This window comes from Daphnia pulex, chromosome 7, assembly GCF_021134715.1.
Source record: "Daphnia pulex isolate KAP4 chromosome 7, ASM2113471v1".
Taxonomy (NCBI): Eukaryota; Metazoa; Arthropoda; class Branchiopoda; order Diplostraca; family Daphniidae; genus Daphnia; species Daphnia pulex.
The window spans coordinates 11,140,766-11,166,907 of NC_060023.1; the positions used below are offsets into that span (position 1 = coordinate 11,140,766).

General features: G+C 41.7%; 1 protein-coding gene across 3 annotated transcripts; it reads left to right on the forward strand.

Annotated features, from left to right (window-relative positions):
* The first annotated feature begins 155 nt into the window (after nt 1–155).
* On the forward strand, nt 156–26,114 carry LOC124197447 (ecdysone-induced protein 74EF-like). Of its 3 annotated transcripts, XM_046592925.1 has the most exons (12): nt 156–299; nt 359–702; nt 773–940; nt 1,020–1,189; nt 1,362–3,652; nt 3,731–3,874; nt 21,408–21,487; nt 21,782–22,259; nt 23,078–23,221; nt 23,289–23,477; nt 23,576–24,488; nt 24,556–26,114. In XM_046592925.1, the coding sequence occupies exons 7-12, from the start codon at nt 21,464–21,466 to the stop codon at nt 24,707–24,709; spliced, it is 1,902 nt and encodes a 633-aa protein (XP_046448881.1). In that variant the 5' UTR covers nt 156–299; nt 359–702; nt 773–940; nt 1,020–1,189; nt 1,362–3,652; nt 3,731–3,874; nt 21,408–21,463; the 3' UTR covers nt 24,710–26,114. The 3 variants fall into 3 exon arrangements, with proteins under 3 accessions (XP_046448881.1, XP_046448882.1, XP_046448880.1); XM_046592926.1 differs by lacking the exons at nt 156–299; nt 359–702; nt 773–940; ... (1 more) ...; nt 1,362–3,652; nt 3,731–3,874 and adding an exon at nt 14,462–14,809; XM_046592924.1 differs by lacking the exons at nt 156–299; nt 359–702; nt 773–940; ... (1 more) ...; nt 1,362–3,652; nt 3,731–3,874 and adding an exon at nt 19,431–20,306.
* The last annotated feature ends 28 nt before the right edge of the window (nt 26,115–26,142 follow it).

The following is a 26,142-nucleotide window of genomic DNA, read 5'->3' on the forward strand; positions in this document are numbered from 1 at the left end:
ACTATATGTGCTGAACCTTTTGTTTGAGTGAAATTCTAATTTTGTACCGAACAAAATGTCTATGACATTTTTAAAAGTTTTGTTGGTTACTTCGTTGTCTATTCCGAAGTTGTCGCTAATTTAAATTTCCTTCGGCAACAACAGGTTATGGAGTTCTCTTGCCCTACGTTGCCATCCACAAGAAATCTTTGGGAATCAGCGTTGAGGAAACGGGTGCTATTTCCGAACTTTCTGCCGTTGTTGGTGTGCTGACTCCTCTCGGCTTAGGCCTGATAGCCGATAAATTGGGAAATTTCAAAGTATGTTCAAGATTGAAGATTTTCAAATATGTTATCCATTTAATTGTTTTAACAATTAGGTGCTTTTGAGCGTTTTATTTGGATTTAACAGCATTACTGCGCTTCTCTTCTTGCTTGTTCCAGTCGGAAGGATTTCGGTTGTTTACCCAACGAATATATCGATGGCACTCGGCTGCTTCGATGACAATTTAGGAATTTTGTTGGTTACGGAGGTTTCTGCCTTTTTTTGTTCCTGCAAGATATTGGAGGTACTAAATGAGTCTAAATCGTTGATGGGACTGTCTAATACAGTCCCATCGGTGGCTTTGATTCCGCTGCTTATCTTCTCCGATCGCATCTTCCGGAAGTTGAGTCATCCAAACGTCAAGTCATTTGCTTAGGCGTCAGCGTCATTCGACTTACAGTTAAAAAATAACTACATTATTATCAATTTAATCATTCAAGTCAGCATTGTTCTTTCGCTCTGCCAATAGGATATTCCTATCTGCAAGATCCTCGTTTGTGTCTCCTATTGGAATCCCTGGAGGCAATTTCCTGGAATTTCGCCCGAATTTCCCACGTCGCCGACGCTAATGTACTAGGAACAAAGACTACTATAGCTTCTATTCACGGATTACTGTCAGGGATCACCTATGGCTTAGGTAATTTTGATTCTTACAGCACAGAATAAATTATGCAGGTAATTTAAAACAAAAATTAATACAATTACGTCATTTTTAGGGTGCGGAACTGGCAGTATTGGTGGAGGTTTGCTTATCGGAGTGTACGGCCTTCGCGTAACCTTCCGCATTTTGGGTGCCATCTCTTTCATAACTGGCCTTCTCTACTTCCTGATCAACATCTTCTATTTGCGTCAGAAAAAAGACGCAAAACTCAAGAAATTTGAAAAGGTAGATCAAAATTTCAATGTCGCTTTCTGTTAATAATTTAAAACCTTGTAGTAAAACTTATATGGATGTAGCCTATTCAATACCCGCATTCGCAATGTTGCAAATTTTGGATCTCTGTATTATTCGATTCCAATTGTTGACTTTTCCGAATAGTTTGTCTTTCCTTTCACAGATGGCTCCGTATTTTCCATCAGAACGCGCCCAACTCCCGAAGAAAATCGGCGTGTGCAACATAATAACAGGTAGACGTAAACCGACAAACCCCTTTGGTTTGGCCCCTTCCCAGACCACACAAATAATAACACAAGGAGGATCTGATGGCGCTGACAGTTTCTGTGCCGTTTGGGGAAATTTTTATGGGCCCGTAAAAATTGAACAGAAGAAGCCAAGGCCCTTGGCCATCGCTGGCCGCCCTTATTAGAATAACATCATGGGAACAACAAAATTGAAACTGAATTATTTCCGGTGATTGGGTCATTTAAAACAACAAAACTGATGATCATCCCCGGCTGAATTGAATTTTTTTATTTTCTTCATCCTGGGCGGTGTAGTAGTATCTATTTGATATGCAAAAGAGGAGGAGCCCATCGTGTATGATTCATTTTCAATTCGACTTTCTCCTTGAATCTTTTACAACTTTTTTTCTACCAAAAATCCAAACTAACGAATTTTTGATCGGTATATAGTAATGTAATATCCGGCAGCACTAAACGACGTGTGCGATTTAAGTCTAGGCAGGGACAGGTCGTTACTTTCCACTTAAATCTTTAACCAACCAGACTAGGAAAAGCAAAATTCCATTCTCTCACACACAGCACAAACCTGTGTATTACACGATTGTTTACCCCTATTATTGGGTAACAGATGTCGAACGACATCCCAACGGATTGGGTGGAATTTTCACAGCGAACTGCGGCGTCAACTATGATAAAAAGGCAGAGAACTTTTAACAATGTACTTAAACACCACACCCACCCATGAAAATGTAACAAGAGGAAGTAAATTGCAGCAATGAGAAGAAACAAAAAATCTCAACCTCAAGATTCTATAATTCACACAATGGAACGAAAAGCCGATACAATTCACAGTGTTAAAATTGTTAATTGGAAAATTATATAGATCCTAGCTATCAGCCTACCACGCCCGTGATAGACGGTTCCGTACACACACTGGCAACTGTATAGTGTTTTTGTTGAATATACGTGGTATAATGGTATATATATACCATACCCAGAGTTTACATATCATGCTTAGCAACAAAAACTATACGTGTACTCGACCAGGTATAACGCCAATTTTCTGGGTTTTTTTGCTGGTCGCTACCTGGTCGCTACTCTTCCCATCAATAGAACCGATACATTCGATAATTAAAAGACCATTGCATGTGTGAACAGAGATGCCCGGCAATTAAACGGAAAAGATCGTCGACCGCGTGATCAAATATAACATTTAAAGGAACGACCAAAAAAAAAGATGCACCCTTTTATGTAGAACAAATATCACACGTGTATGTGTCTCTTTTTCTGGTATTGTTTTATTTTCTTCTGCTGTTATATTAATTTCCGAAGAGAAAGAAAACTTTCGTTCATTTGGACTCGACGATAAAATGCAGACCAGCTGGCGTGATCCACACCGAACAAAAAAAAAAGGTTCATTCGATTCGTGTGTTGTTTTAATTGAACTGAACGGTGACCATAGTGGGCGACCGTAATAACAATATAACAAACCGGACGGACGCGAGTGTTGAGAGAACATCATCACACCAGATGGTCCCGTGTACTATACAGTAACCATCCGCTGCTGATGTCCCGCGCGTTCACAAACTTTATTCTTCGGTCGGGGACATTGTCGTCACCGGTTCACAGCCTTCTTCTTCTACTTCTTATCGGCAGTGTAACACACCCGAGTGTGTGGTGCACTATAGACGCGTGTAATAACGACAACCATGCGAAACCTAATCAAGTCATTATTACGGACACGCCATCACAATTCACAATGCCAAGTTCATTGTCCCTTTGAATAATTTCGGCTGTGTGTCTTTTTTTTTTTCTTATTAGAAACATAATAACAATAATTATTAAATCTTTTTTTTTCTCATCAACAAGAAACAATATTACAGAACATCTCAATAGAAAATGAGTGTGTGTGGATAGTTATTATTATGTAAACTGGCATCTATGTTTTCTTTTTTAATGATCGTGTTTTTTCGTTTTTTTCAGGAATTTTCTCAGTAGACTGGAGGTTTTTTTAATGTTTTCTCTGGAAAAAAGGAGAAGGTCCTTTCAGAAAAATAAAAACGATTATGTATTTTGTTGGTAATTATGTGTGAAATGATTTATATCGGAATCCCTTTCCGTTTTTATGGCGAATTGTTACGAAAAATTCTTAGCAGACGATAAAAATGTCCCAATCCTGGTGTGTAGACGTCGTGTTTCGCTGGTCTACTCGAAAACTATTCCAAAGGTAATTAAATATTTTATTCACCCTACACGTAAATAAGAATTGACTGAACTTAATAATAATAATCTCATGATCACGTAGAAGAAAGAAGAATGTGAGGAATGTCTCATGGCATCATCATGGTTAATTATTCGTCGACGACATGTGTTGGAAGGTTTTGGACGGACCACGTGTGGGTCCCTTTGTCAAATAATGATACCGTGTGCCTTCTGTTCACAACCAGTAGTAAGTGCCAAATTCCTACATATATTTTTGGTTTTATTTTCTTTCCTTGTGTGTGTGTGTGTACAGTGGCAGGACAGTCCAAACAAATAAGTCATTAACACTAAAGTCCACAGCGAAAGGCAAGCATGCTTGACCTGGCCACAATTGCCCACTGCGCTATCTCTAATGCAATCACAATGGGTTTGTGTTTGTGTGTTTGTCTATGTGGAATTCGTCCTCGAGGCCTGTCGGAATTCAACCCAGAAATGTGGGCCGGATGGGGTTCGAACTAGTTATCCCGTATTTCTTTTTAGAGTTCAACAGGTCCACGAAATAACTCTTGTTAAAGTTTACACCAATCGAATTCGATTTAATTGCCGTCTTGAATTTCGATCGACGCCGGAACTCTCTCTTTCTATCCAGTTCCGGTGGTGGTGGGGGGTGTCTCTTTTGAGCCGTGAGAAATCTTTGATCACATCATCCGCAATCAAACGAGCGTAACGACAAATAGAATCGTCTAGGCCTCTATTATGACATTTCTACTTTTTAGACTCTCTCTCTCTCCCAGGTTGTTGTTTAAAGACATCTTCCGGTTGGACTATAACCATTAATGGAGACACAATAAGAAAAATAAGGCCGTCGAAGAAGACAGACAAATCGACTAGTAGGGGGGTATTGACGTTTCGGGGGGTGTTGTTGTTGCCTGGGTTGTATTTTTATGATGATGATGACTTTGCTGGTCAGTCACGGCAACTCATGGAATACCTTTAAGTATTTTCTAGGTTCTCTTTTTTTCTTTTTTCTTGTGTGGGGGGCATCGAGTCTAGGAGAAGTTACCGCAGTCGGTCATCATCATCACCACTGGAGCAGAACTACCACCACCACTTACAAGCCACCCACTCATCCCAGACTAGAAAGAGGCTCATAGCCATAAAAATCGACCTTTTTCTTTTGTTATCTAAAAGAATTCAAATTCGTTCTTTTTGCGCAGAAAAAAAGTTAGGCTTATTATTAAAAGACTTGTGTGATTAAAATTAATGTCATTGGCATTTCTGCCAGATCTTTAATTTAAAGTCAGAAAAAAAATTCAGGTCTTTTGTTTTTTTAATTTGTTGATTTTTTTTAGTTTTTTTCGGCTAATTTTAACGGGCACGGTCGTCGGTTCATTAAGATCCCCACTGGTTTCATTTTATTGCCGTGTGCGGACCCTTTGCTTTTATTGTCTTGTTCCAACTGTACGGCCCGGGCATTCCGTCTGGGTCCAAAAAGCGTCCGTCTTGCACACACACAAATAAAAAAAAGCACAAGAAACTATATTACATGGTGGATATACATGATTATGCTTAACAACCCACAGTCCAACTCACCACGACCGTGTGTGTTCTTTTAAAATAATTATTTCACTTATTTTATAGTTTCGATCAGCTTGTCATAGCCGCAGACAAAAAACAAAAAAAATTCGGTCTCGTTTCTTCAACTCTAAAAAGAAACGGAATTAAATTTTTTGAAATTGGCGCGCCAAATTCAAAAAAACGAATCGAACCGTTTCAATGGTTAAACTCGGTTCTTTGACGAGCTGTTGCCGCGACTGGTCGACGTTTAATTGAGTTGTCTGCTGGTGTGTAATTGGTCGTGTGCGGCGACGCTCGATGGCGTCGTTGAAATGTTGTGCTCCGTCTTCCGAAACATTGCGAAACAAGTGCCGATCGCTCTGACACTTGTAAGCTAGAAAATGATGTGGATTTTTTTCTTCTTCTTCTTTTCGAATTGGGGGGGTTGTAGTTATTTCTTTATACCTTCTTTTAGCGACTCGTACAAACCACTTAACATTCAGTGGCCGACCATAAAGTAGAAAATATAGAAAAACCTAAAGAGGGATGAAGGTTTTGGCTGACTGAGTTTAGGGCTTGCGTATATACAGGAATGGTGGGGGGGGTTCCTACATAGCTCCTTGTGTCCTGCCATATACTGGAAGCTCAAGCCGGCGTGACGGAACGAAGTGGCAAGGGATGGACAGCCGAGTTCTCTTGTGACCGCACTCGCTGGGTTTCCCATTTCCCGTATATGCTCGGCACCTCTCTTTCTCTCTCGGCAGCTACACCCGTCGTCCCGTTAAGTGCCACCGAGCTGTATTATACAGCACCAGGAGGTGACAAAGAACAACATGCCATAAACAACAGGTGATGAACTCGGTGTAGTCTGCCTTGGGAGAGAATTCACGCATCGCAATTGAATCGCCAGACTGAACGCGCTAATTTTTCTTTTCCGTCATCACCTTGTTTGATTCTCCTTCCCGTTTGCCCGGGTAGTACATTGGACGTTTCTCTCTCTCGTCTTCAATCAGCGTCGTCCTACAGACTGACCGATCAGCGGCTCGGGTTATATTACATGACGGATCGTTCCCGGCCATTCTGTCTTGTTTTATATTTTCCAAAAGAATCAGAAGAAGAAGAAAAGGGACAATTCTTTTAGATATTTTTATTTTTTTCCTGAAACCAATTCGACGTTCATCCACCTCCTTTTTTTTTAAGGTGCTCTACCGTAGTTGGCTAACAAAATGGCGCCCTGCAGGCCCATTCAACTGCGTCGTTATTATAATTTACAGGTGGGCAGTTGGACTGTTTTGACTAACGAGCTCCGAGAGACTTGACGAAATCTCAGTTCTTGATCGAAAAATTATTATTATTATTTTTTGTTTTAACAAATGAGATTTCGTAACTGTTTGGGGCTTTAATCGTAATTTCTTTGAAAAGAGAGAATCAAAGTTGGCGCCACTTTTTTTTCCACGTGAAAGTTCATTGGGTCTCCACCCACCCAACTCGCAACCGAATTTAATGATGTCATAATTTAACGATCGATTTGACAATGGGATATTTATGCAAAATGATTTGGGGTTCATTTATTTTTTCTTCGGCAAACGTCTAGTGGTAGGTGTCCTGTGAAGTAGAGAATTCTTATGATTTTATTTCAGAATAGAAGCAAAAAAGAAAAAAAGGTTTTGTAGATTAGGTGCACAAGGAAAACCCGAAATGGTAGCTGCTGTTATACATATTAAATGAAGTGGTGGTGTGTTGTAGCTCGTGTCACCTTATCAGCAACAACAACAACAAAAGAAAATTCCAGGTGCGCAAATATAATAAAAGGCAATCAGGCCAACGAGTCAGCCATGAGTTTTATTTTATTTTCGGGGGCGCATTCGGACAACTTTTTCAACTTAAAAAAATTGAGATACGAAATTCAAATCGGCATTTGAATTCAATTCATTTCACATTATTTTTTTTCTCCATTACCCACTCCAGTCACGTTCGACTCCCCCCAAAAGCGTATTGTCCTTAAAAAAAAATTATTCACGTTATCATGGATACCGGGTCTCCTTGATACAGCATTTAACCTCTTATTACTAACGAAAAAACAAACACAAATCCATATGCCTCTCTCGATAAGGTCTTTTTTCTCTCTTTTATTATTTCATATGTGTGTGTGTGTGTATCTAGAGGAAGTTTTGTTGTGCTCATTATTATTCAAATCTCGACTAGAGAGAGAGAGTCTCATTAGTTTAAATGATGTGGAAATGCCTTTAGAGCGTTCGGCTCGCCCGCGCCGGATATCCACACAACGATCGGAATGTTTTTTGGGGGTTTTTGTTTTGTTTTCTCGATTTTTTGGCGTCGGTCGATGATGTCGACACACAAAACAAAACACAAATTTTTATTTTGAATGTTGATGAGGTTGACTATGAACCGGTTCAAACTCAGATCGGAGGGGCCTATATACGTTTCGTTCTTATTTGCTTATCAAATGATTAAATCTCTTTGGGAGAGAGAGATACACGTCCGATGGAATTTCGCCACATTACAAAGCCATTTATTATATTTAGTCGAAGCTGTGTGTTGTCCGTTTGCCGTTTGGGGCCTCGACAACAACCCCCCCCCCCCCTACCACCTGACTCATCCACTTTGTTTTTCTATTTTCCCCGTTGTGAATATGATTTCTCTTCTGTCACCGTTGAAATAATTGCAGAGAGTCCGAGACATTCCTTTTGACTCATTTTTTGATGGCCGGTCCTTTTTAATTTGAAAACGGGGTCCTATCTACCAGCGAAACTTATTGACGACGGCGAATAAATTACACAGTCGAGAATAAAGGAGAGAACTTGTTGATATGGCGGAGGGGGGGGGATCATCTCCTTTTTGCCTTTTGATATAGAAATGAAATGGCCTCTTTTCACTTCTTGTTTCTCTCGTTGTTGTTTCTTCTTCTTCTTGCCTTTTTTAATAGCTTGTTGCGTGCGGTTTTTTCTCTCTTGCGTTGTTGCCTGTTTGATGAAGAAGATGACGACGACGGGCTGGGATGTAGCTTAGATGTGGCGGCGAAAACAGCCAAGTTTGGTGGAACATTTTTTGCCTCATTTGGTGGCCGATGATTTACGGTTGCCGAAACCCGCCAGGCTACGACGTAGTTAGCATATTAACGAAGCCTCCACCAAACCGGCCCATCATCATCTTCTTCAACTTTTCTTTTCTTCTCTCTGCTGTTGGGGCCGAACGACACACACTGAAAGAGAGTGAAATAAACGCAGCAGTAGACTACAACAACAACAACAACAACATCACAATTTAATGAGTTGAAAGTATAGAACGCTCTTCTTCTTATGCCCCCTCTATATCCACACACGAATGAGATGAGATTCGAAAAATACAAAACGAACGAACGGTCGGTTGGATGGACGGACGGACGTGAAAAAATATTTTTTAATGAGCGGCATCCTTAAAAAAAAAAAAAATCCCGCGCGCCCCGGATCTTGGTGCATCTTTTTTTTTTCTTTTCTTTTTCTTAGTTTTTGTGGTGGAAAGGTTTGGCTGTTATCATGATCCGTGCGACCCCCATCATCCTCCTATCCAAAAGAAAAAAAAGGGACTTAAGAGCATATGTATATGGTCCATTAGACCGGAGAGAGAGAGAGAGAAAGAGTCTGCTGTTGCCTTTCTTCTTTCATATTTTGTTGTTATTATCCGATGGGGGGTTGGGTGCTGGGGGTCGAGACTTTTTCCGAGACAATATTGAATAATAAGACAAGGGGGCATCACGACGACGATGGAAGACCTGTCAACATCACCTTGTTGTTTCTCTTGGCGATGATTATCGAATCGATACTCTGCGAGACTTTTTCTTTTCTTTTCTTGGATGAGATTGAGCAACTTTTCAAGGAGTGGGGGGGATAGAAAAACAAACAGAAGCCTTTTCCTTCCTTCCAAATGAAATGTTGAGACTTTATCGCTGGTAGCCCATCACCACCACCGTCTCTTGTGCCATCAGACATGTGACAGCCAATACTACCCAAAACCCCCGAGCCCCCAGTGACGAGGGGTCCATCAGGGGGGTATTTATCGTCATCTCGACACCATCACGCGAACCTCAACTTATTATCATTATTCATTTTCTTCTCGAATCACTTTACTTAATTTCATTATTGAATTTTTCAAAAAATAGCCCGCCACTTTTTTTCTTCATATTTTTCAAAATTTGTTGTTGAATCAAAACCTTCCATCAACTTGGGAATAAAAATTTGAGAAAAGGAGAGTCGAGTTAAGAGAAGCGAACATCCGGTCCCAGAAAGTCACGTGAGTGTTTTGACGTCGCCATCACACACGGGGGATAGGGGGGGGGGACCACCTCCTGATGAACAGCACAAGAGGAACGTGCGTGTCGTTAAACCTGGCGGCAGCGGCGCGCCATTCATATCTTTGCACAAATTTTTCAAAAGCTGCTGGAGCCATACACACAACAGAGTCTGGTCTCTTATGTGAGCTGACAATATTTTTCTCTTGTTCATTCCCGATGAATCTTTTTTCTTCTCAAAACAAAAAGGGGCGCCCTCTCTCTCCGTGTTCAGTAGTGGGGCTCTTGAGGATCAACAGGTAGTGACTTTCCCACACTTCTGCTGCTGGACTTGCCCAGCAGCAGCAACTCATTTGCATCTCTCTCGCAGCAGGAATCCATCCATGCACCGCTCGGTGGTCATCTCTCTCCACTCATCGCCAGTCGTCTCGTCTTATATCATATCTGATGATGGACGTTAAGGGCTATAGTTGAGGAGCTGCTACTCTTTCACGCAATCGGAAAAGCCAAAACCAATTAGCATTGGGGGCTCCTGCCGCGATTGGTTGGTCGAGATTTTTCTTTCTCTCTCTTGGGTTGTTGTTGTTGTTGTTGTTGTGGATGGTTTCCCACCCCGCCCCGGTGCGTAGAAACCCCCCCCCCCCCCCCATTGATACGCAATAGGCTCGTTGTTAGTTTCATTGATTATTCCGAATAGATTTGGGGAAAAATCAAATTTATTCTCTGTTCTGTTTGGGGGGTGATTATCGTTCGAGTGGGAAATTCGGTTACGGTTTTATTATTCGAGTGACCCTATTTTATTCCCGTTTTGTTTTCTCGAATCTTAACTTGATTATTAACTAGACGCTGGAATATTGAGAAATGTCAACGATATCGGAGAATTGGGAGAGAGAGCGTGGCTAATGAGGGGCCTGATTTTGATTTGCATCAAACGTGGTGGTGGTGGGGGAGGTGGGCAGACGTGACCTCCTCGACTTGGTATTCAAGAAAAGCCAGCCAAATTTGCATACATGTAAATTTTCACCGGTGACTCGGAAGCTCATTATCTCTCTTAGTCGACCGCCCTGCGCTCGATTGCCGAACCGAAGCTCAGGGGAAATCAATTCCCCGAACACGAAAAAATAAAAAAAAAGAGACTGTCATGTCGTGTAGCATATTGATTCGATATGATACTCTATCCCTCCTATTATGACCTGGACAGGAGGGGGGGGGAGGCTGAGAGAGACTTATTAGACCCACACACAGCATCCGGAAGTGATCAGTCATCGTTATTTTTGGTTGAAATCTTATTTGAACCCGTGAAACGAAAAGAGAAAGAAAAAGAAAAGAAACCTGTTGCGTGATGTATATTTTATTCGATCCGGTTCAGTCCTGTCTCTTTTTCTTTTTTTAAAACATGTTGCGTTAAATTTGAAGAAAAACGTTTCATAAGATGGTCGTTAAGTTTATTTTTTAACATTTTTTGGGTTTTTTTATTTTCGCGCCCCATTGAATTTGAAAAAAAAAGTTCGCTTGAAGAGTTCTGCTTGAGTTTTATTGGACGTGTAAACGAGACGGTCGGGACACGCGTCCATTCATTTGGGATGGCCAAGGTGGTGGTGTTGTGTTTGTATGAGTGCAAGTGATGGCTGGCACGGGCGAGAAAACCCAGCCGGGCGTGAGTAATTGGATCAAAACGTCACCCGTTTTGACTCGCGGGAGGACTCCAAAAATATAAAAAGCTGCACAAGAGAAAAGAGCAGTTTCTCCGCGTACGTAATATATTTCATTAGCTTTATTCTTTTTGAGAGAGAGAGAGAGAGACAAATTCTTTGCCATGTCAACTGGCTTTTCTCTTTTGAAACGAAAAAAAAAGTCAACAACCTCCGACACGTTTGGTTAAAGTGAAGGTTCCGCCATCGTTCATTTTCAAGCGAATCTCTGAGCAACTTTGTTTAGAATAGATGGAATAGAAAATTAAGGAATAGATTGTGAAGAAATTGTTATTGGATCAATTCTGATAGTCTAATCTTTTCTTCACTTTTATAATTATCCCGCCCCCGTCTCAGAGGCCTTGATTGAATTTCCCGTCGATTGTAGATTTTAAAATTTTAATTATAACATAAGAGCCTTTTATGATAATGTAGATTAAACTACTCCCACTCTGCAATTTTGAGAAATCCATTTTGATGCCGGTCGTTGGACTTTAAATTTTTGTTTTCTACTTTTCGAAGATTGTAAGTTGAGCAAATCATGTCTAGAAAAACGTGAAAGGGTGGACATGTTTACGATGAGAAATGAAAGAGAAAACGCGAAGGCTGCTGCAAATAGCCAGTGGTCACAGTCGGACTTGTTTTTTTTTCAAATTTGAATGCAGCGCGGGTGAAAAGGTCCTGGTACACCCCCCACAGTGCCTGGTGGCGGATGGTCATAGTTCTCCTTCTCTTGTTATCAATTACTTTACGGCACACTTGGTTGACAAATGGTTTTTGATTTACAAACAAGACTCGGCTGACGGTTTTTTTTTTGGGGAAATTAAACACATAACATTTAATTTCTTTTGATTTGATTCGAATTGCTTTATTTTTTATTGTCTTTATTGGATTTTTGGTGAAACACGTGTCGAGTTCATTAGTCTTCCTAATTGAGAAAAAAAGTGGAAGAAAAATGTTTATTGCTCTAGTTTTGATTTTATTATTGTATTTTTTCTCGCGAGATTTTGTCGCTTTTTTGTCTATTGGAAAATGTCGTGCAAATTTCTCAGTCACGCCGTTACTTTACCATCTTCTCTGTCCGGTTGTTTCCCTCGGATTCTTGTTCTTCTTATACGTGTTATTATTATTTTGCGGCTTTTCTGATTTGTCTTTACGACTTATTCCAATTTCGCGCCGTTGCTGCCGAGTGGATGGAAGAAGAAACGAAAAACCGAAAGACGACAGAAGGTAAAGGAGACCACACAAACAAACAAAAAACCGAACGATATAACGCTGGTGTGGCTCCCTTATGTACACACACGTACCAGTTTTTTCCTCCCCAGATAGCAAGTAAAATGCCAATAATGATTCGATATCGTTTTGATATTTTTATTATTAGAAGTGGGGGTTTTTTCCCGGGAACAACTTGGTGCTCAGGACCAGTTGGTAAACGGCCAATACTTGTGTAAACCGTCTAACCAAAGACCACTTTTTTCGTTTTCATAAAGACAAAATCACACATTAAAACTTTAAAAGGGAAAGAGTCAACTCGGTTGAATTGATTTTATTAACCAGTGAACCGTTGGCTGTATTCTTTTTTATTCCCGGCAAATTTTTCCTGTTCAAATTTTGTTGTTGACCAAAACAAAAAAATTGATCCAGTTTAAATTTAAAAGGCAGCAATAAAAATAAGAAAATGGCTTAAATTAAACAAACAGAAATGTGTGAGGTAAAAAAAAAAAAAACCAAATCGAATTACGTAACGTGAGACAAAAAGTCAGAGCTCTAAGGTGTTTGAGTATCTGGTGCGATGTTTTCTCAGGCCGTCTTATCTCTTATTCCGAGATGATAATATTGGGAGTTTTAGCGTCCAATCCCCGCAGAAGAAGAAGCAGCCACTTATTGCCGTGATAGCCAAGTCGACTGTGTTATTATGATTGTTAATCGCTCGATAATAAAAAGAATAGCCACCACCACCGCCACGGACAACGGGAGACCATACTTTGTCACAAACCCCCCACACCCACCTGTGAATCTTTTGAAAAGAATTTTTTTCTCTGCCGAGCGTGAGAGAGTGGGTATTCACTGCCATCAAATTTGATTATTGCTCACTGGCCAGTCCGTGCATTCGACTCTGAACATACCCCCTCACACCCCACACACCCCACACACACACCCCTGTTGTTGTTGTAATGTGGTTTTATTTGAATTGAAAAAAAAAAAACCCGAAAAATTATTTCACCAAGTTCAAACGCCGGCGAACTCATTTCACACGCGCGCGTCTCATATTTAAGGGCGGTCGCGTGCGTGCGTGCACGGTTAAACGAAGATTATAAACACACTGTGTGTGTCGGCAGACGGATCCAACCTCCCCCGCCGACAGTTTTTATTTTTCAAAATGGTCCCGCAACAAATCGGGAGGGGAGTCGAAACAAAACCCCGAAAAAGTGTAACAGGTGCACCGGCAACTGGACACTTGTGCAACACACTCGCATCCAAAAAAAAAGATGGGCAGAGTCCACCAACTTATGTCGTAACAATGAGAAATGGCTGTGACATAAATTGTCGATGGCAAAGAGCTAGGGATTTGTTGTCCGTCGGTGATTCACTAGAAGTCTGTCTAGACGGCCGTGCAGTAATGCTGCACCGGACTTATTCCGGCTTTTTTTCTTTTTAATTACAGGCAGAAATGAGAAATCAATTACGACTTTTCCAATCGGATTTCCGAGAGTCGCGTACCGGAATTCCGTCGAAAAAAAATCTGAAATGAAATTTACATTTTTTTTCTTTTTAAATTCTTGATTCAACCAATACGGAATCGATTGAATGGGAAATAAAATTCCCGAATTTTTTGGAAACAAGAAATGTTTAGTTCATAAAGAAATAAGGAATAGAATTCATCAGCAGTTAATGAGTTGGACTGGGTGTTCCCCTTTGGCTTTCAACAACCTACACAATCAAAGACGGGAGAGTTGGATTACACGTGTGCTCTTGTAAAACAAACGACCAAAATAGCTTTGTTATGTACTGTATTAAATATTGCACAGCCCCCCCCCCCCAAACACACACCTTCCTCCACCCCACCGGTATAGATTCTTTTTTTTATTTGTAATTTTCTTACTGGCAGAAATGATTTCTGGGCCCATCTGTAGACAGAAAGAAGTTCCATTAGTAGAGCTCTCGGTGTAGTAGTAGTAGTAGTAGTAGTGCGTGTCTTGAAACTCCGCCTCCAAGCGGTCGGTGTGTGTGTGTCGGGCAGCAACTCAGGTAGAAACTGCGGGGGGGAATATAGTGGGAGGCAACGGGCGGGTAGCACACAAGCAACCGTGGATAGTGTGTGTATAGGTATATGAGGTTTCTTCACCTTGATCATGGTGGAGACAGTCGACTTTGAAACTTGTACGACGACTGGTCACGTTTGACTTTTCTCTCTCTTGTTTGTTTTGTTTTTAATTCTCTCCATCTCTTTTTATTTGTCATCATTTTAATTTGCTTTGAAGAAAAAATTGAAGTTTGAAATTCCCGCTCCGCTTCGTTTCGACGACAAAAATTTAAAAAAAAGTGGGTGGACAAAATTCGCAAAGTGAGTTCGAAACATTTTTTCAGTTGACCAGTGTGAATCACATCCGCCAATTTCCCGCAACTCGACACATCTTGTAATTGCGTAAGTCTATTCGACAAATTTATATTTGCATCTAATTATTAGGCGGCATTTTTTTAGAAAGAAAAAAAAAAGTTGAATGTCCTACCGACATTTTCTTGCGGAGGTGGGAAGGTGTTTGTTTCTCGGTTAGCCGACAAAATTGTAATTTTCTATTTTCTTTTTTCTTTTCCCAAATATTCCTAAAAAGAAAAAGAACTTTATGGGAAATGAATATCGGAACCATATGGCCGGCCGAACACGGCGTGTCCACTGGTTACTAACACTCACGGTGTTACAGCATGCGCTTTCTGCGTCTACCTGTGTAATCACGGTCGTAAAAAAAAAAAGCAGAAGACTTGCTACCTTATCTCTTAAGAGGGTAGCAACTCTGTTTTTTTCTCTTGTTTTTTTTTGCGGTATAATTGTCTGATACGGCTGGGAACGAACCGTACGACACTTTTTCTACTCTGAAATTCAAAAAAAAAAATTATTAATTTGTTTCTGATCAAAATACCACCAGATTTTTCCCCATCGAAATTGTTATTTCGTCTGTTTTTGAGTACGCGTGAAACAGACTCGTCGACCTGACCACCTGATCAGTAAATAATAAAAATTAAAATCCGACTGGGTGGATAAAACCTTTGGCGAATTCGCCGGACGAAAATAGCCCGCGTGAGCTGCGCGCGTGATAGGTAAATCGAACCGTTTTTTGAAATAGCCACACGTCCCGAGTCAATCAGAACATGGGCAATTGTTTTATACTCGTTCATTCAAAAAAAGAACAACAAGTTTGTTCAACGCCAAGTCAATAAACTTTGCATCGTTCAGTTTCGGGATTAAATGAATAATTTTCGCATTCGTTTGTTTCTTTTTTGTGTGCGGGCAAGAAGCTATTATTTATTTGAACGGAGTATTTTGAGGTTATCGAGAGTCAATTTTAGACACATTCATCTATCCATCTCTCTATACAGGTGGTTAGTGGTAGTCTGCAGCATGTCTCATCACATGAGAGATAATTCACGGCAGATGCATTCGACGGCACGTTGTCGGGTCCCCATCGGGCAACTTTGCGCTTCACGCGGGTTAGAGGAGATTGGCCGGCGTATGCGGCCGGGAATCTCGCGATGGTGTCAGTCTCGCCTCCGTTCACTAAAATTCATCAGAGAGGATTTCATTTTTGATTTTAATCGTTTGAAATTCGTTAATTTATCTGTTGACAAGTCCCCGCCCGAGACGACGCCCTCCACCAACCGCCCGTACCGTCCCTTTTGGCTGCGAATTAATTTCGGCCGTTAACTGGGCCGTCTTGCCTGTTGCAGTTGAACAAATTGGGGTCACATATTCTTTGATCATTTATATTTTTGGATCCATCGTTGCTTGCCCCCCCTTTTTTGGGCGATGGCCCATAGTGTACGCACACCTTTTGTAATGGGGCGCCCAGGATGACGTCAGAACTATACGTAACCCTCCTCCTCCTCCTTGTTGGGCAACTTAATCAAATAATCAAAGCGAAAAAAAAATCCCGCCAACAAAATAGGAGAGAGAGAGAGTCTAGTCTACGCTGATTGGCAATCTATAATAGCCAGAGGATGGCACTGTTAACACACGGCCAAAAAGAGGAATGCTACGGGCCAATTATTCAAATTAATCCCCCCTCTCCATCCCTTTCGAGACCACCTCACCACCCGCAGAGTCTTATGGGCAGAGAGAGACTCTTGTTTGGTTTTGATAGCATCTTGTGTGCATCTTTTGTTTTGTTTTGTTTCTTGTTTTTTAAACGAACCGCCGCCGAATGGATCATTTAAGAGCTTGTTAAATGTCCTACCCAAAACAACCCGGATTGTCTGTTAGTTTTCATTCAATCCATCCGCAGTTGAAAACATTTTGTTCGTGGAAGATATGGGAGAGAGAAATTGAAATGATTTGATTTGATTACGACTTGGGGGAGAGAACGTTGTTTGTTTCTTTTCTCGTATGTGTTTGTGTGTGTGTGTTGTAATCGCGTCGAGAAGAAGAAGACACAATTCACCTGATTGAACATCAATGGGCATCCCGATTGGATGATACGGCCTCCCCACCACTTGTGCAACCAACTCCACTTTTGATGGGAGGGGGGCTGACGTCTATCGGCTTGTTATTACGAAAGAAGAAGAAAAAGTTGTTTGCATTTCAGATCTATTTAGAGTTTGGAAAACCGACGTCTAATGATAGCCTACTACAGCCTCTCTCATCTTTTAATCACGTTCATCATTTATCCCCCCCCCCCTTGCGACTCTTGCGTGATTGGATCCCTACACGGTCGACCTGTCGAATCGACTAAACAAACTCGAAAGTCGATTGGAAAGAAGAAGAAAAAACACACGGAGAATGTTTCTTCTTCTTGTGATGTCGCCTTTCTAATTGCCTTAGACACTCTGTCGTGTTGTCGAGTGGCTTCGATCGGCCCAGGTTTCAAATTGAGTCGTCGTCAAACATCAACGCATCGCCACCTCACCTCTGCACACCGATGGTAGTAGTGGGGGGAGTCTAAATTTCACGCCCCTTTCAACATCTTTTTTTTCTTCTTTTAAATCAAAATTGCATCAGTTTGTTTAGTTGTTGGAACGAAGAGCGTCTTGACGATGTACAACATCCGGCGCGGTTGATGTTGTTTTATATCAACAAGAAAACGGACGGATAGGTTGGCTCTCCCTTTCTCATCTTGGCGGCTCGTTCGTTTTAATATCGCCCAACGTTTTTTTAAAAAAGCGAACAAGTTTGTGAGATCTTTTTTCGTTCGACGGAATTGACGTTTGTGGGTTTGACGGAAGGTGGACGAAACAACATTTTTCATGCGGCCGGGGTCGTGCCGTAGTAGCTGCCGGATGAGATGGGCGCCCGAGATTTTTCTTGTTGTCCTGTCTGGCTCCTGCTAGTGTGTATGTGTATTAGCAACGAATACGGCCGAGGATCACGGAGTTACAGCACGGTCATAATAATATACTGGCTAGTATTAAGTTGCGAGCAGAGGGAGAGAGCAGAGAGAGGCTTTTGAAAATTTTGGTGGGGGGTTTTGTGTTTTAGCTTCCGCTCTCTTTTTTGATTACATTACACACGTGCCCACGTTGGTACTGTGCGGTACTTGGAAGCTGAAGAGAGATTTTTCTCGATTTTTTTGATAACGTGGCGGTGGTGGTGGTCGCCCATGGATCAACCTGTCGACCTTGGTCGGCCCGATCGCATTTCATGGCCGCCCAAAACATTAGAGCGCGCTCCCCTCGGTGGACTATATGTAGTTCAAGTATTAGATTGAAATGAGAGAGAGACTCTGTTGTTGTTGTTGTTGTTGTTGCATCTCCTCTTTTGTTTTTTAAGTGTCCCATTGGGTTCGGGAGCGTCAATAAATATTGAGACATGGCGGCTGTTCCGCTGGGGGAGAAAAACAAGTGTAAAACGAACTCCTCTTTTGTGTGTGTGTGGGGGAAACTTTGATGGATACTTAACCCACCGGTAGGTCTAACATTTACTTGTGTGTGGGGGGTTGCGATATTAGACACTTTTTCCATATGCCGTCGTCTGTGTCCGTTAATCCTTGCGATCCTCATTGGCTCCGCGTTTTGATCAAGAATCAAGGCATTGAAAAGCTTTTGATTGACTCTTAGATGCGACTCCCAATTTAGCTCTCCCCTCCTCTTCTCTAGCTATTGCGTGTGCGTGTGTGTGTGTGTGTGTAGTAGAATGTCTGCAACCTTCCGGCTTATGTGTACAGGGTCTCAACTTACTCGTGTAGGAGAGAGACTTATGATGATATTGTATACACTGGGATGCGCTCCGTCCCACACACACCAACAGATTTGCCAGCTCCTCCTGTCTGCCGATGTCTCGGCGTTCGTGTGTGTGTGTAGGTATAGGGGGGAAGAGATGATGATCAACTTGTTTTGGGCCGATCAATAATTTCCCCCTCCTCCGACATATGGAACTTAATATGACATCCATCCGCCGGAGTAGACGCGCGATTTCATAGGGCGCCTGTTAATCGAATTAGGAGCCGGGGATTTTTTTGAAGAATAAATTTGTTTTTGACAGAAAAAGAATGACGACAAACAAATTCACGACATGTTTATATTCCCCTCCCCCTCCAGTTTGATGATACGCCGTAATAGATGTAAAGTCGTAGTTGATAACAAATCTCGAAATAGAAATTGAGGGAGATAATTAACGGCGGGAGTTCCCCTCTATACCGTCAATCGTAATCTCCCGAGTAAATACCCCACGTGTCGCCTATACTAATGGACGGAGGACTAGCGAACTTATTGCGTATACGACGACCGGTTGCCTAGACGTCGAGAAAAAAAAAAGAAAATCGCCGGTATTTGTAAATGAAAAATAAAAGTGTCGGATATCGAATGTGGAAGAAAAAAAAATACTGAAATGACTTGGGACGGGAGATGTTTTAATAAAAACATGAATGTAGAAATTGGATATTATCAGCACATTTTGGTGGGCATCGGGAGAATTTAAAAGAAAAAAAAAAAGGAAAATGGGCGGGCGGGAATTCACGACCCCGCACGGCCCTCGTGTCGGGTTACAAACTTTGGCCGCCGAGAGGCGCTGTCGGATTGTAGCAACAGGCAGCAGCACGCTCACGATGTGTGTGTGTGTGTGTGTGTGTAACGCACACATGCAGCAGTTGACGGAGTTAACTACAGTGCGACGGACACTCATCAAAAGTTTTGACGGGCGCGTTTTTATAAAACTAAAACAGAAAACGACAACTCGTCGCTTTTTCCGATTTCTGATGGGAAAACGGTGGCGGGAAATTGTGGTCTACCTGATTTGAAAATTGAAAAAAAAAATTTGGCGGTTGAAAAAAAAAAGTTTGGAAATCACGAAAAATTGTCGTCCCGTGTTAACGAATCTGAATCGTAAACACGAGTCGATTTGATTAGACAGTTTGTTTGATTTCTCAGATAAAAAGGAAAGAAGAAAAATCCCGATAGCTGTCGGTATTATTCGATTAGAAGCAGACGAACTGCATGTGTGTGTGTGTGTGTGTGTTTTATTAACAAAGAAAAAAAGGATTGCATAACTGCAACAAGGAAAAGGAAAACGTCAAGCAATAGTTTGTAGAATTGGCAAACGCCGAGTGCGTGAATCTCCGTCGAAAGGATCGGTCGCTCATCTTGTTTCTCTCCTCGTTTCGATTGAATCGACAGAAAAAAGTCCAAAAAATCGAGCCGATTCGGGACTTTTTTATTTCTCTTATCTCGACCCGAGTTGTTTTTATCGCAGCAGCAGCAACAGCGCAGAAATTTTAAAAAATAAAACACAGGAAAAACTGGACGTCTGTTTGTGTGTGTGGGTGTTGTGCGGGGGGGGGGGACACACTGTGTGTTCTGCTCTGCAGCTGTGCCGTGCTCGAATCGGATAAAAAATCAATTGCGTGTCGGCGGAAAACTGGGGAAACACACAAGGAGGGATCGTTTTGAGTACATCGAATCAGGGGCGTTTCTAAATTCGACGTCATGGAATTGTCAAGGTATTTTCAAATTTCCAATTGATAATGATTCCGTTTTAATGAAATGTGATTTTCGTGAGATCTCGTCGGGATCGATCCCGGCGATGAAAAAAAGGAATAAGAAAACCAAAACAAACATGGCGCTGTCGCATGATCTCTCTTTTTAATATAATTCCCTTGCTCTTTCTTAATTCCTTTTTATAAATTTCCAAGGCATCGGCACGTCGTTAGGGTTAAGAGACGTTGTGTTGATTAAGCGGAAACTAGATCGAACCCGATCTGGCCCTCCTCCCCTTTTGGGACTGGGGCTTGGATATCTTTTTGGCAGCCAGGAGTCGATGCGCTTTTAATATGCGACCCCGATCGTGTCTGTACACAACAAATCGAGAAATAACGAAAAAAGAAAAAGAAAATTACAAATTGGAAGCCGATTGAGTGCGGCGTTTCTCCACCGGGATCGGCGTGTTTATTTCATGTCGAGTTTTGTGTATTGTGGCTAAAGGGCGGGAGAGATGTGACGTGTTGAATGTCAAGTGAATTTAGTGGGATCATTTCCGATGCTAGGTGACACAATGTCATATAGTATAGAAAATGATTGGCTGTCTCTTTTGTAGGGCTTGTTCATCTCTAGTGAGGTAGTTTGCTGTTGTTGTTGTCGAACGTGTATTAAAAATACATCGATAGAGATAAGATAAGATTATATGCAAAGAGTCTGGGAGGAGGGGATAAGGGGGTTTTGTGGCGGTGCACATTACCAGGGGGGTTTGTGTCGTTTATCCGGTCTTGCGACAGGAGAGGGAAAAAAAAGTTGTCGGGAGAGGTTAGTTATCGTTTATTTTTCCGGTTTGCATGCGGATTTCGATTTAAGCCACCGCCGCAAAAAAAAACTTAACGAAATTGAACATTTCCTATGTTTCCCGACAAATTTAATTTACTTAAACGAAAGGGTGGAATTATCGTTTAATATTTTTTCCCCACGGTTTTTATGGCCGGGGAAAATCCACCGCCGAAAAATTCTTTCAAAAAATGTCTGAATTGAAATTTGGTTTTTCCTCTGTGAACGAATTTTTTCCTAACCGATAATCAATATTTTTAAAAATCATTATTTGTAATTTGATATAGTTTGACGTGCTCGGCCGGTCGACCCGGAGGACGTTGCGTCTCTACCAGCCGTCAAGATGCCATCCGCCAGTCCGTTTGAGGTCAGTACCGAAGTTTGTATTTATTTTTTTCTCATTCGTAAATTGAATAACTGGACCGACGACGGAATAAATTGCACGAGTAGAGAAAGCTTTCTCTTCTGTTCGATTCCAGGAATCCATTTAGTGTGCCATATTTTATTGCATTTTTTTAAAAAAGGTGTGAAATACGGTGAGAAATGGGGACGGACCCATTTCAACTCCGTTTTCTCGCCCTACATGGGGAAGGGTGGATGAAATAAATGAGCAGTTAAAAAAAGATAATTGTTTCAATTTTTATGTTGGTTTATTCATCAGGGTGGGCTGATCTGCGGCATCAACAAATCGACAGACTCGTCGTCTTCCTTCGTCATCGGCGGAGGTGCCGGAGGCGGTTGGGATTGTGACGAATACTTCCCCATGTGCGACGACCTGTTCACCGTCAGCGTCGTCAACAACAACAATAGCAACAACAATTCCATGGCCCCACATCTCGGCCACCATCTCATCAACAACCACCACGAAGCTCAGCCACAGCAGCAGCAGCAGCAGCAACAACATTTGGCGGTGGATGTCTCGCCGGATGCATCCGTCGCCCATCATCACAGCAACCACCTCCATCAGCAACACCACCACCACCTCCAACAACAACAACAACAACATCCCGACGACTTTATGGTTCACCTGTTGCCGCTCGGCGGTGGTGGTGGCGCCGACCAAAGCAACAACAACAACAACACCACCGCCAACAGCATGAATAACAATTCAGCCACCGCCCACAAGACCATCCCAGTCTGTAAGTCGCCCATTTCTTTTCTTTCTTGATATTCTTCTTTCATTTACACTCAATTGAAATGACGGTGTTCATGTCGGCCATTGATCAACACACATTTTTATTCACCTGCCGTTTTCCAACTGATGAGTGATGGGACGCTTCCGGTGGGTTGGGTCCCGCAGGATCGGCATCAATCAATCTCTTTTTAGATTTTCCAAATTTTTTCTCGTTAACAAAATTTTCAGAAAGAAATTGGGGGGGTGATAATAATTATTCGATATTTCTTGTGTGCCTTTTGTCCGTCGGGAGTTCGGCTCAAAATTCATTCAAGTGTGCCGCACCATCTGCCGGCCTCGTTGCATTGAAACTAAATAAAAAAAAGGAGTCGTCCTCCCAGTAGTAAATTGTGATACGGCTTCTTGGATAGGGTAATAATGATCGTAATTGACCGCAGACTGTTGTTGCTGCTGCTGCTGCTGTTGTCTGTGCCCGAACGGTCACACTAAACACCCCCCGATGGGAGAGCCGCAAAAAAAAAAAAGTGGGAAGAACCCAAAAGAAAAAAGAAACGGTTTTATAATCCTATCGACTATCTTAGTTTTTTCAGTATTTTTTGTTTTTTTTATCGGCCCATAATGTTGTGTGTGTGTTTGATAGTATTACATGTCCGCCATTATGCAACACGTCGACTTTATTGGTTTGGGAAAGGGAGGTGAACGTCCTAGGCTATTTTTGAAATTTTTCCCATTTTTCACTTGAAAAATATCGAATCTCTTCTCACCATGAAAGTGTTTTAAAAGACGTAATAATAATGACTTGATTTGAATCTTGTGGCATAGTTTCCAGCAGCTTTTCCAACGGCGCCTGGGAGAAGAAACTGCCGGCCGACTGGGATGAGAGCGACACGATCGATTGGCTTTTCACCGTCGCCAACAAACTGGGAATCCCTTGCGAATATTTCGCCAGTTTCAGTCACCTCAGAGGTAAGAAAAAATCATTAAACGGACTTGATCAAATATAATCGAAACTATAAAAATGTCCATTTTCTAGGAGCCAATTTGCTGGAAATGAACAAAGAGGATTTCCAATTGAAGTATCCCAATCATGGCCACAAATTCTACGAGGCTTTTAGGCAGCTCGTCCATCAGATCCAAATCCAGCAACAACAGCAACAGCAACAACAACAACACAGTCCAGCCATCATCGAAGGCAACGCCACTGATCTCTTGGGCCTGCAGAGTAAGACGTCGTCGCTAGCGTTTTCGTGAATTATTGGAGCCTTTCAAATAGTCTGACGTGTCTCATTTTTCCCGTTGAATGATTTGCTGTGTGTTTAGATGCGCCGGCCGTGCACCATCATCACCACCTCCATCCAGCCAACAATGTCGACTGCTGGTCGATGATGCCCCCGTCGATGGAGCAGAATAACTACACGGCCACGGTGGCTACCAACAGCACGGTGGTTGTTGGAGGCCAGCAACAACCGGAAAACAGTATGGGACTGGCTAATGGCGGTTACTGCGGAACGGCGGCTCAAGAGCGGGCCGGCCAGCACCAGTACAGCAGCAGCAACAACAACCCGATTGATTCGTCGTCTACATCGTCTTACATTTACCTCAACGGTTCAGCGAATCACCACCATCACAGTAGTAGTCATCACCAACACCATCAACAACATCATTCGGCCGGCAGCAAAAGTCTTGGCGGTTACGGAAGCGATCCGCTCCAGCTGAACAATTTCCACCACCACCACCACCAGCACAACCCGCACCACCACCATCAGCAGCAGCAGCAGCAACAACACGAAAGTTACGATTCGTATTCGGTGGACTTGATGGGGCCGGATCATTACTCGGAGAATTACTCCAACAGTACGCCTTCTTCCGATCCGGAAGAGATGACGGCGCCCAGCGATTGCGCCACGCCCCAGATGATGGCCAACAGTTCGGCAGTCAATGGCGCCGGGCTGCTGAAGCGGGTGGGCCGGCCCAGTACGGCTGGCAAGAGCAGCAGCAGCTCGAGCAGCAGCAGCAGCAGCCGGCGGAGGAAGCAGGACAGAGGCTACGGCAAACTCTGGGAATTCATCCGCGACCTTTTGCACGACCCCAAGTACTGCCCCAGCATGGTCAGGTGGGAGGACGTCAACGACGGAGTTTTCCGCATCGTCCAGAGCGAGAAACTGGCCAATTTGTGGGGCACCATCAAGAACAATCCTCGAATGACGTACGAAAAACTCAGCAGGGCCATGAGGTAATAAAAAATTAATTAATAAATACAAAATTCAAATTTTGTAATTTTATTTTTAAATTGTTTCAAGGTACTACTACAAAAGTAAAGTGTTTCTGCCGGTGCTGGGCCGTCGTCTAGTGTACAAATTTGGTCCCCACGCCGTCCTGTGGAGGCCGGACAACCCGAATTTCGAGCACCCAACGATGGAAGGAGATGATGTGAGGCACAGTGTGAGGACGTGACGTAATCGATTTATTGCGGTTAGTTCCCGCCAAGTATAGTTACAAATTACCTCATCGAAAATTAAGAGAAATAAGAAAAAAAAAGGTTGTTATGTAAGTAGAACAAGGGTTAAAACATGTTACATCCATTGCCAAAACAAACAAGATCGTTTTATTCCTTCAAACTTATAAAAGAATGGGAAAACAAATTTGTCATTATCGGGGAAAACAGACAATGCAAATGGGCACAAGATTTCAAATCGAATTTTTTTTTTAGTTTTAAATTAAATTAAAATTTGATATACATAAAACAAAATGACGAGAAAAAAAATTGTAAATTTATTGAATGGAGGCAATTGTGTAAACTTAATCACTTCAAAATAACAATGAAAAATCACGTCACATCGTTCTTTTTTCATCTCTTGATTTGATATAAATAATTATAAATAGCTACGAAGAAAAAGGCAAGTGGTGCAATCAACGTGTTGTGAAATCTCTCTCGCGTAACCCCGTTTCAATTGGTTGATGAAATTGTCCTGATTCGTCGTGATGATACCCTCCCATTCGTCAAAACCAAATCATTTCAGAGTACCAAGAATCTCGTAAAATAATTTGCAGTTTCTCTCATTTGATTTGACGATACTTTTTTTGTTGTTGTTCTTGAGTTGTTGCTGTTGTTGTTGTTGACTACGTTTCTTGAATGAATTCCCGATCCCTGGCATTCATGACGTTGTTATTACTGTTGTCGTTTTCGGTTGAAATTTCACACACTTTTGTGCCATTCCCGTCACACCAAATTTCCCCACGCACACAATTTTGTTTTTCTACTTCAAAATTTCACTAAAAAAAATCTTTGTAAGTTGTTTATTCACCTGGGGGGTTTCTTAACCAAATTGTTTCTCTCTGTCGTGAAACGAAATTAAAGTCACGATCCATTTTTTTTCTCCATCCACAAACTTGACCAATGCACCACATACACACACACACATTTTCTCCGACAAAAAAGGTTTTTAAAGCCTTTAAAAAAATTTTGATTCCCACGCGCGCACACAAACGTTTGCGTTCTACCGCAGTGTTTTATAATGTATGTGTAACTTTTATACGTTAACGTTTTTTGTTTTTTACATTATTTTTGGAGAGAGAAAGAAAATTGAGTATCAGCTGCGTTTGATATCAAAGAAACACGCCCTTTTTAAAATTTCAAAGATGAAAAAAAAAATATAAATATATATATTTGAATATTTGTTTATGTATTTTGAAACATTTTGTTTTCGATACGGGAAATTGTATGAATTTGTTTTGTCTCACACCGAAAAAAGTCTTGGATGTCCCTTCCATCTCCTTCCATTTATCATTTTGATCAATTTTGAAAAAACAAACAAAAAATACAAAAGACACGACTTGATTCGTCATTGATTATATCAAATGAAATTTGTGATTTCTTGGTTATATTT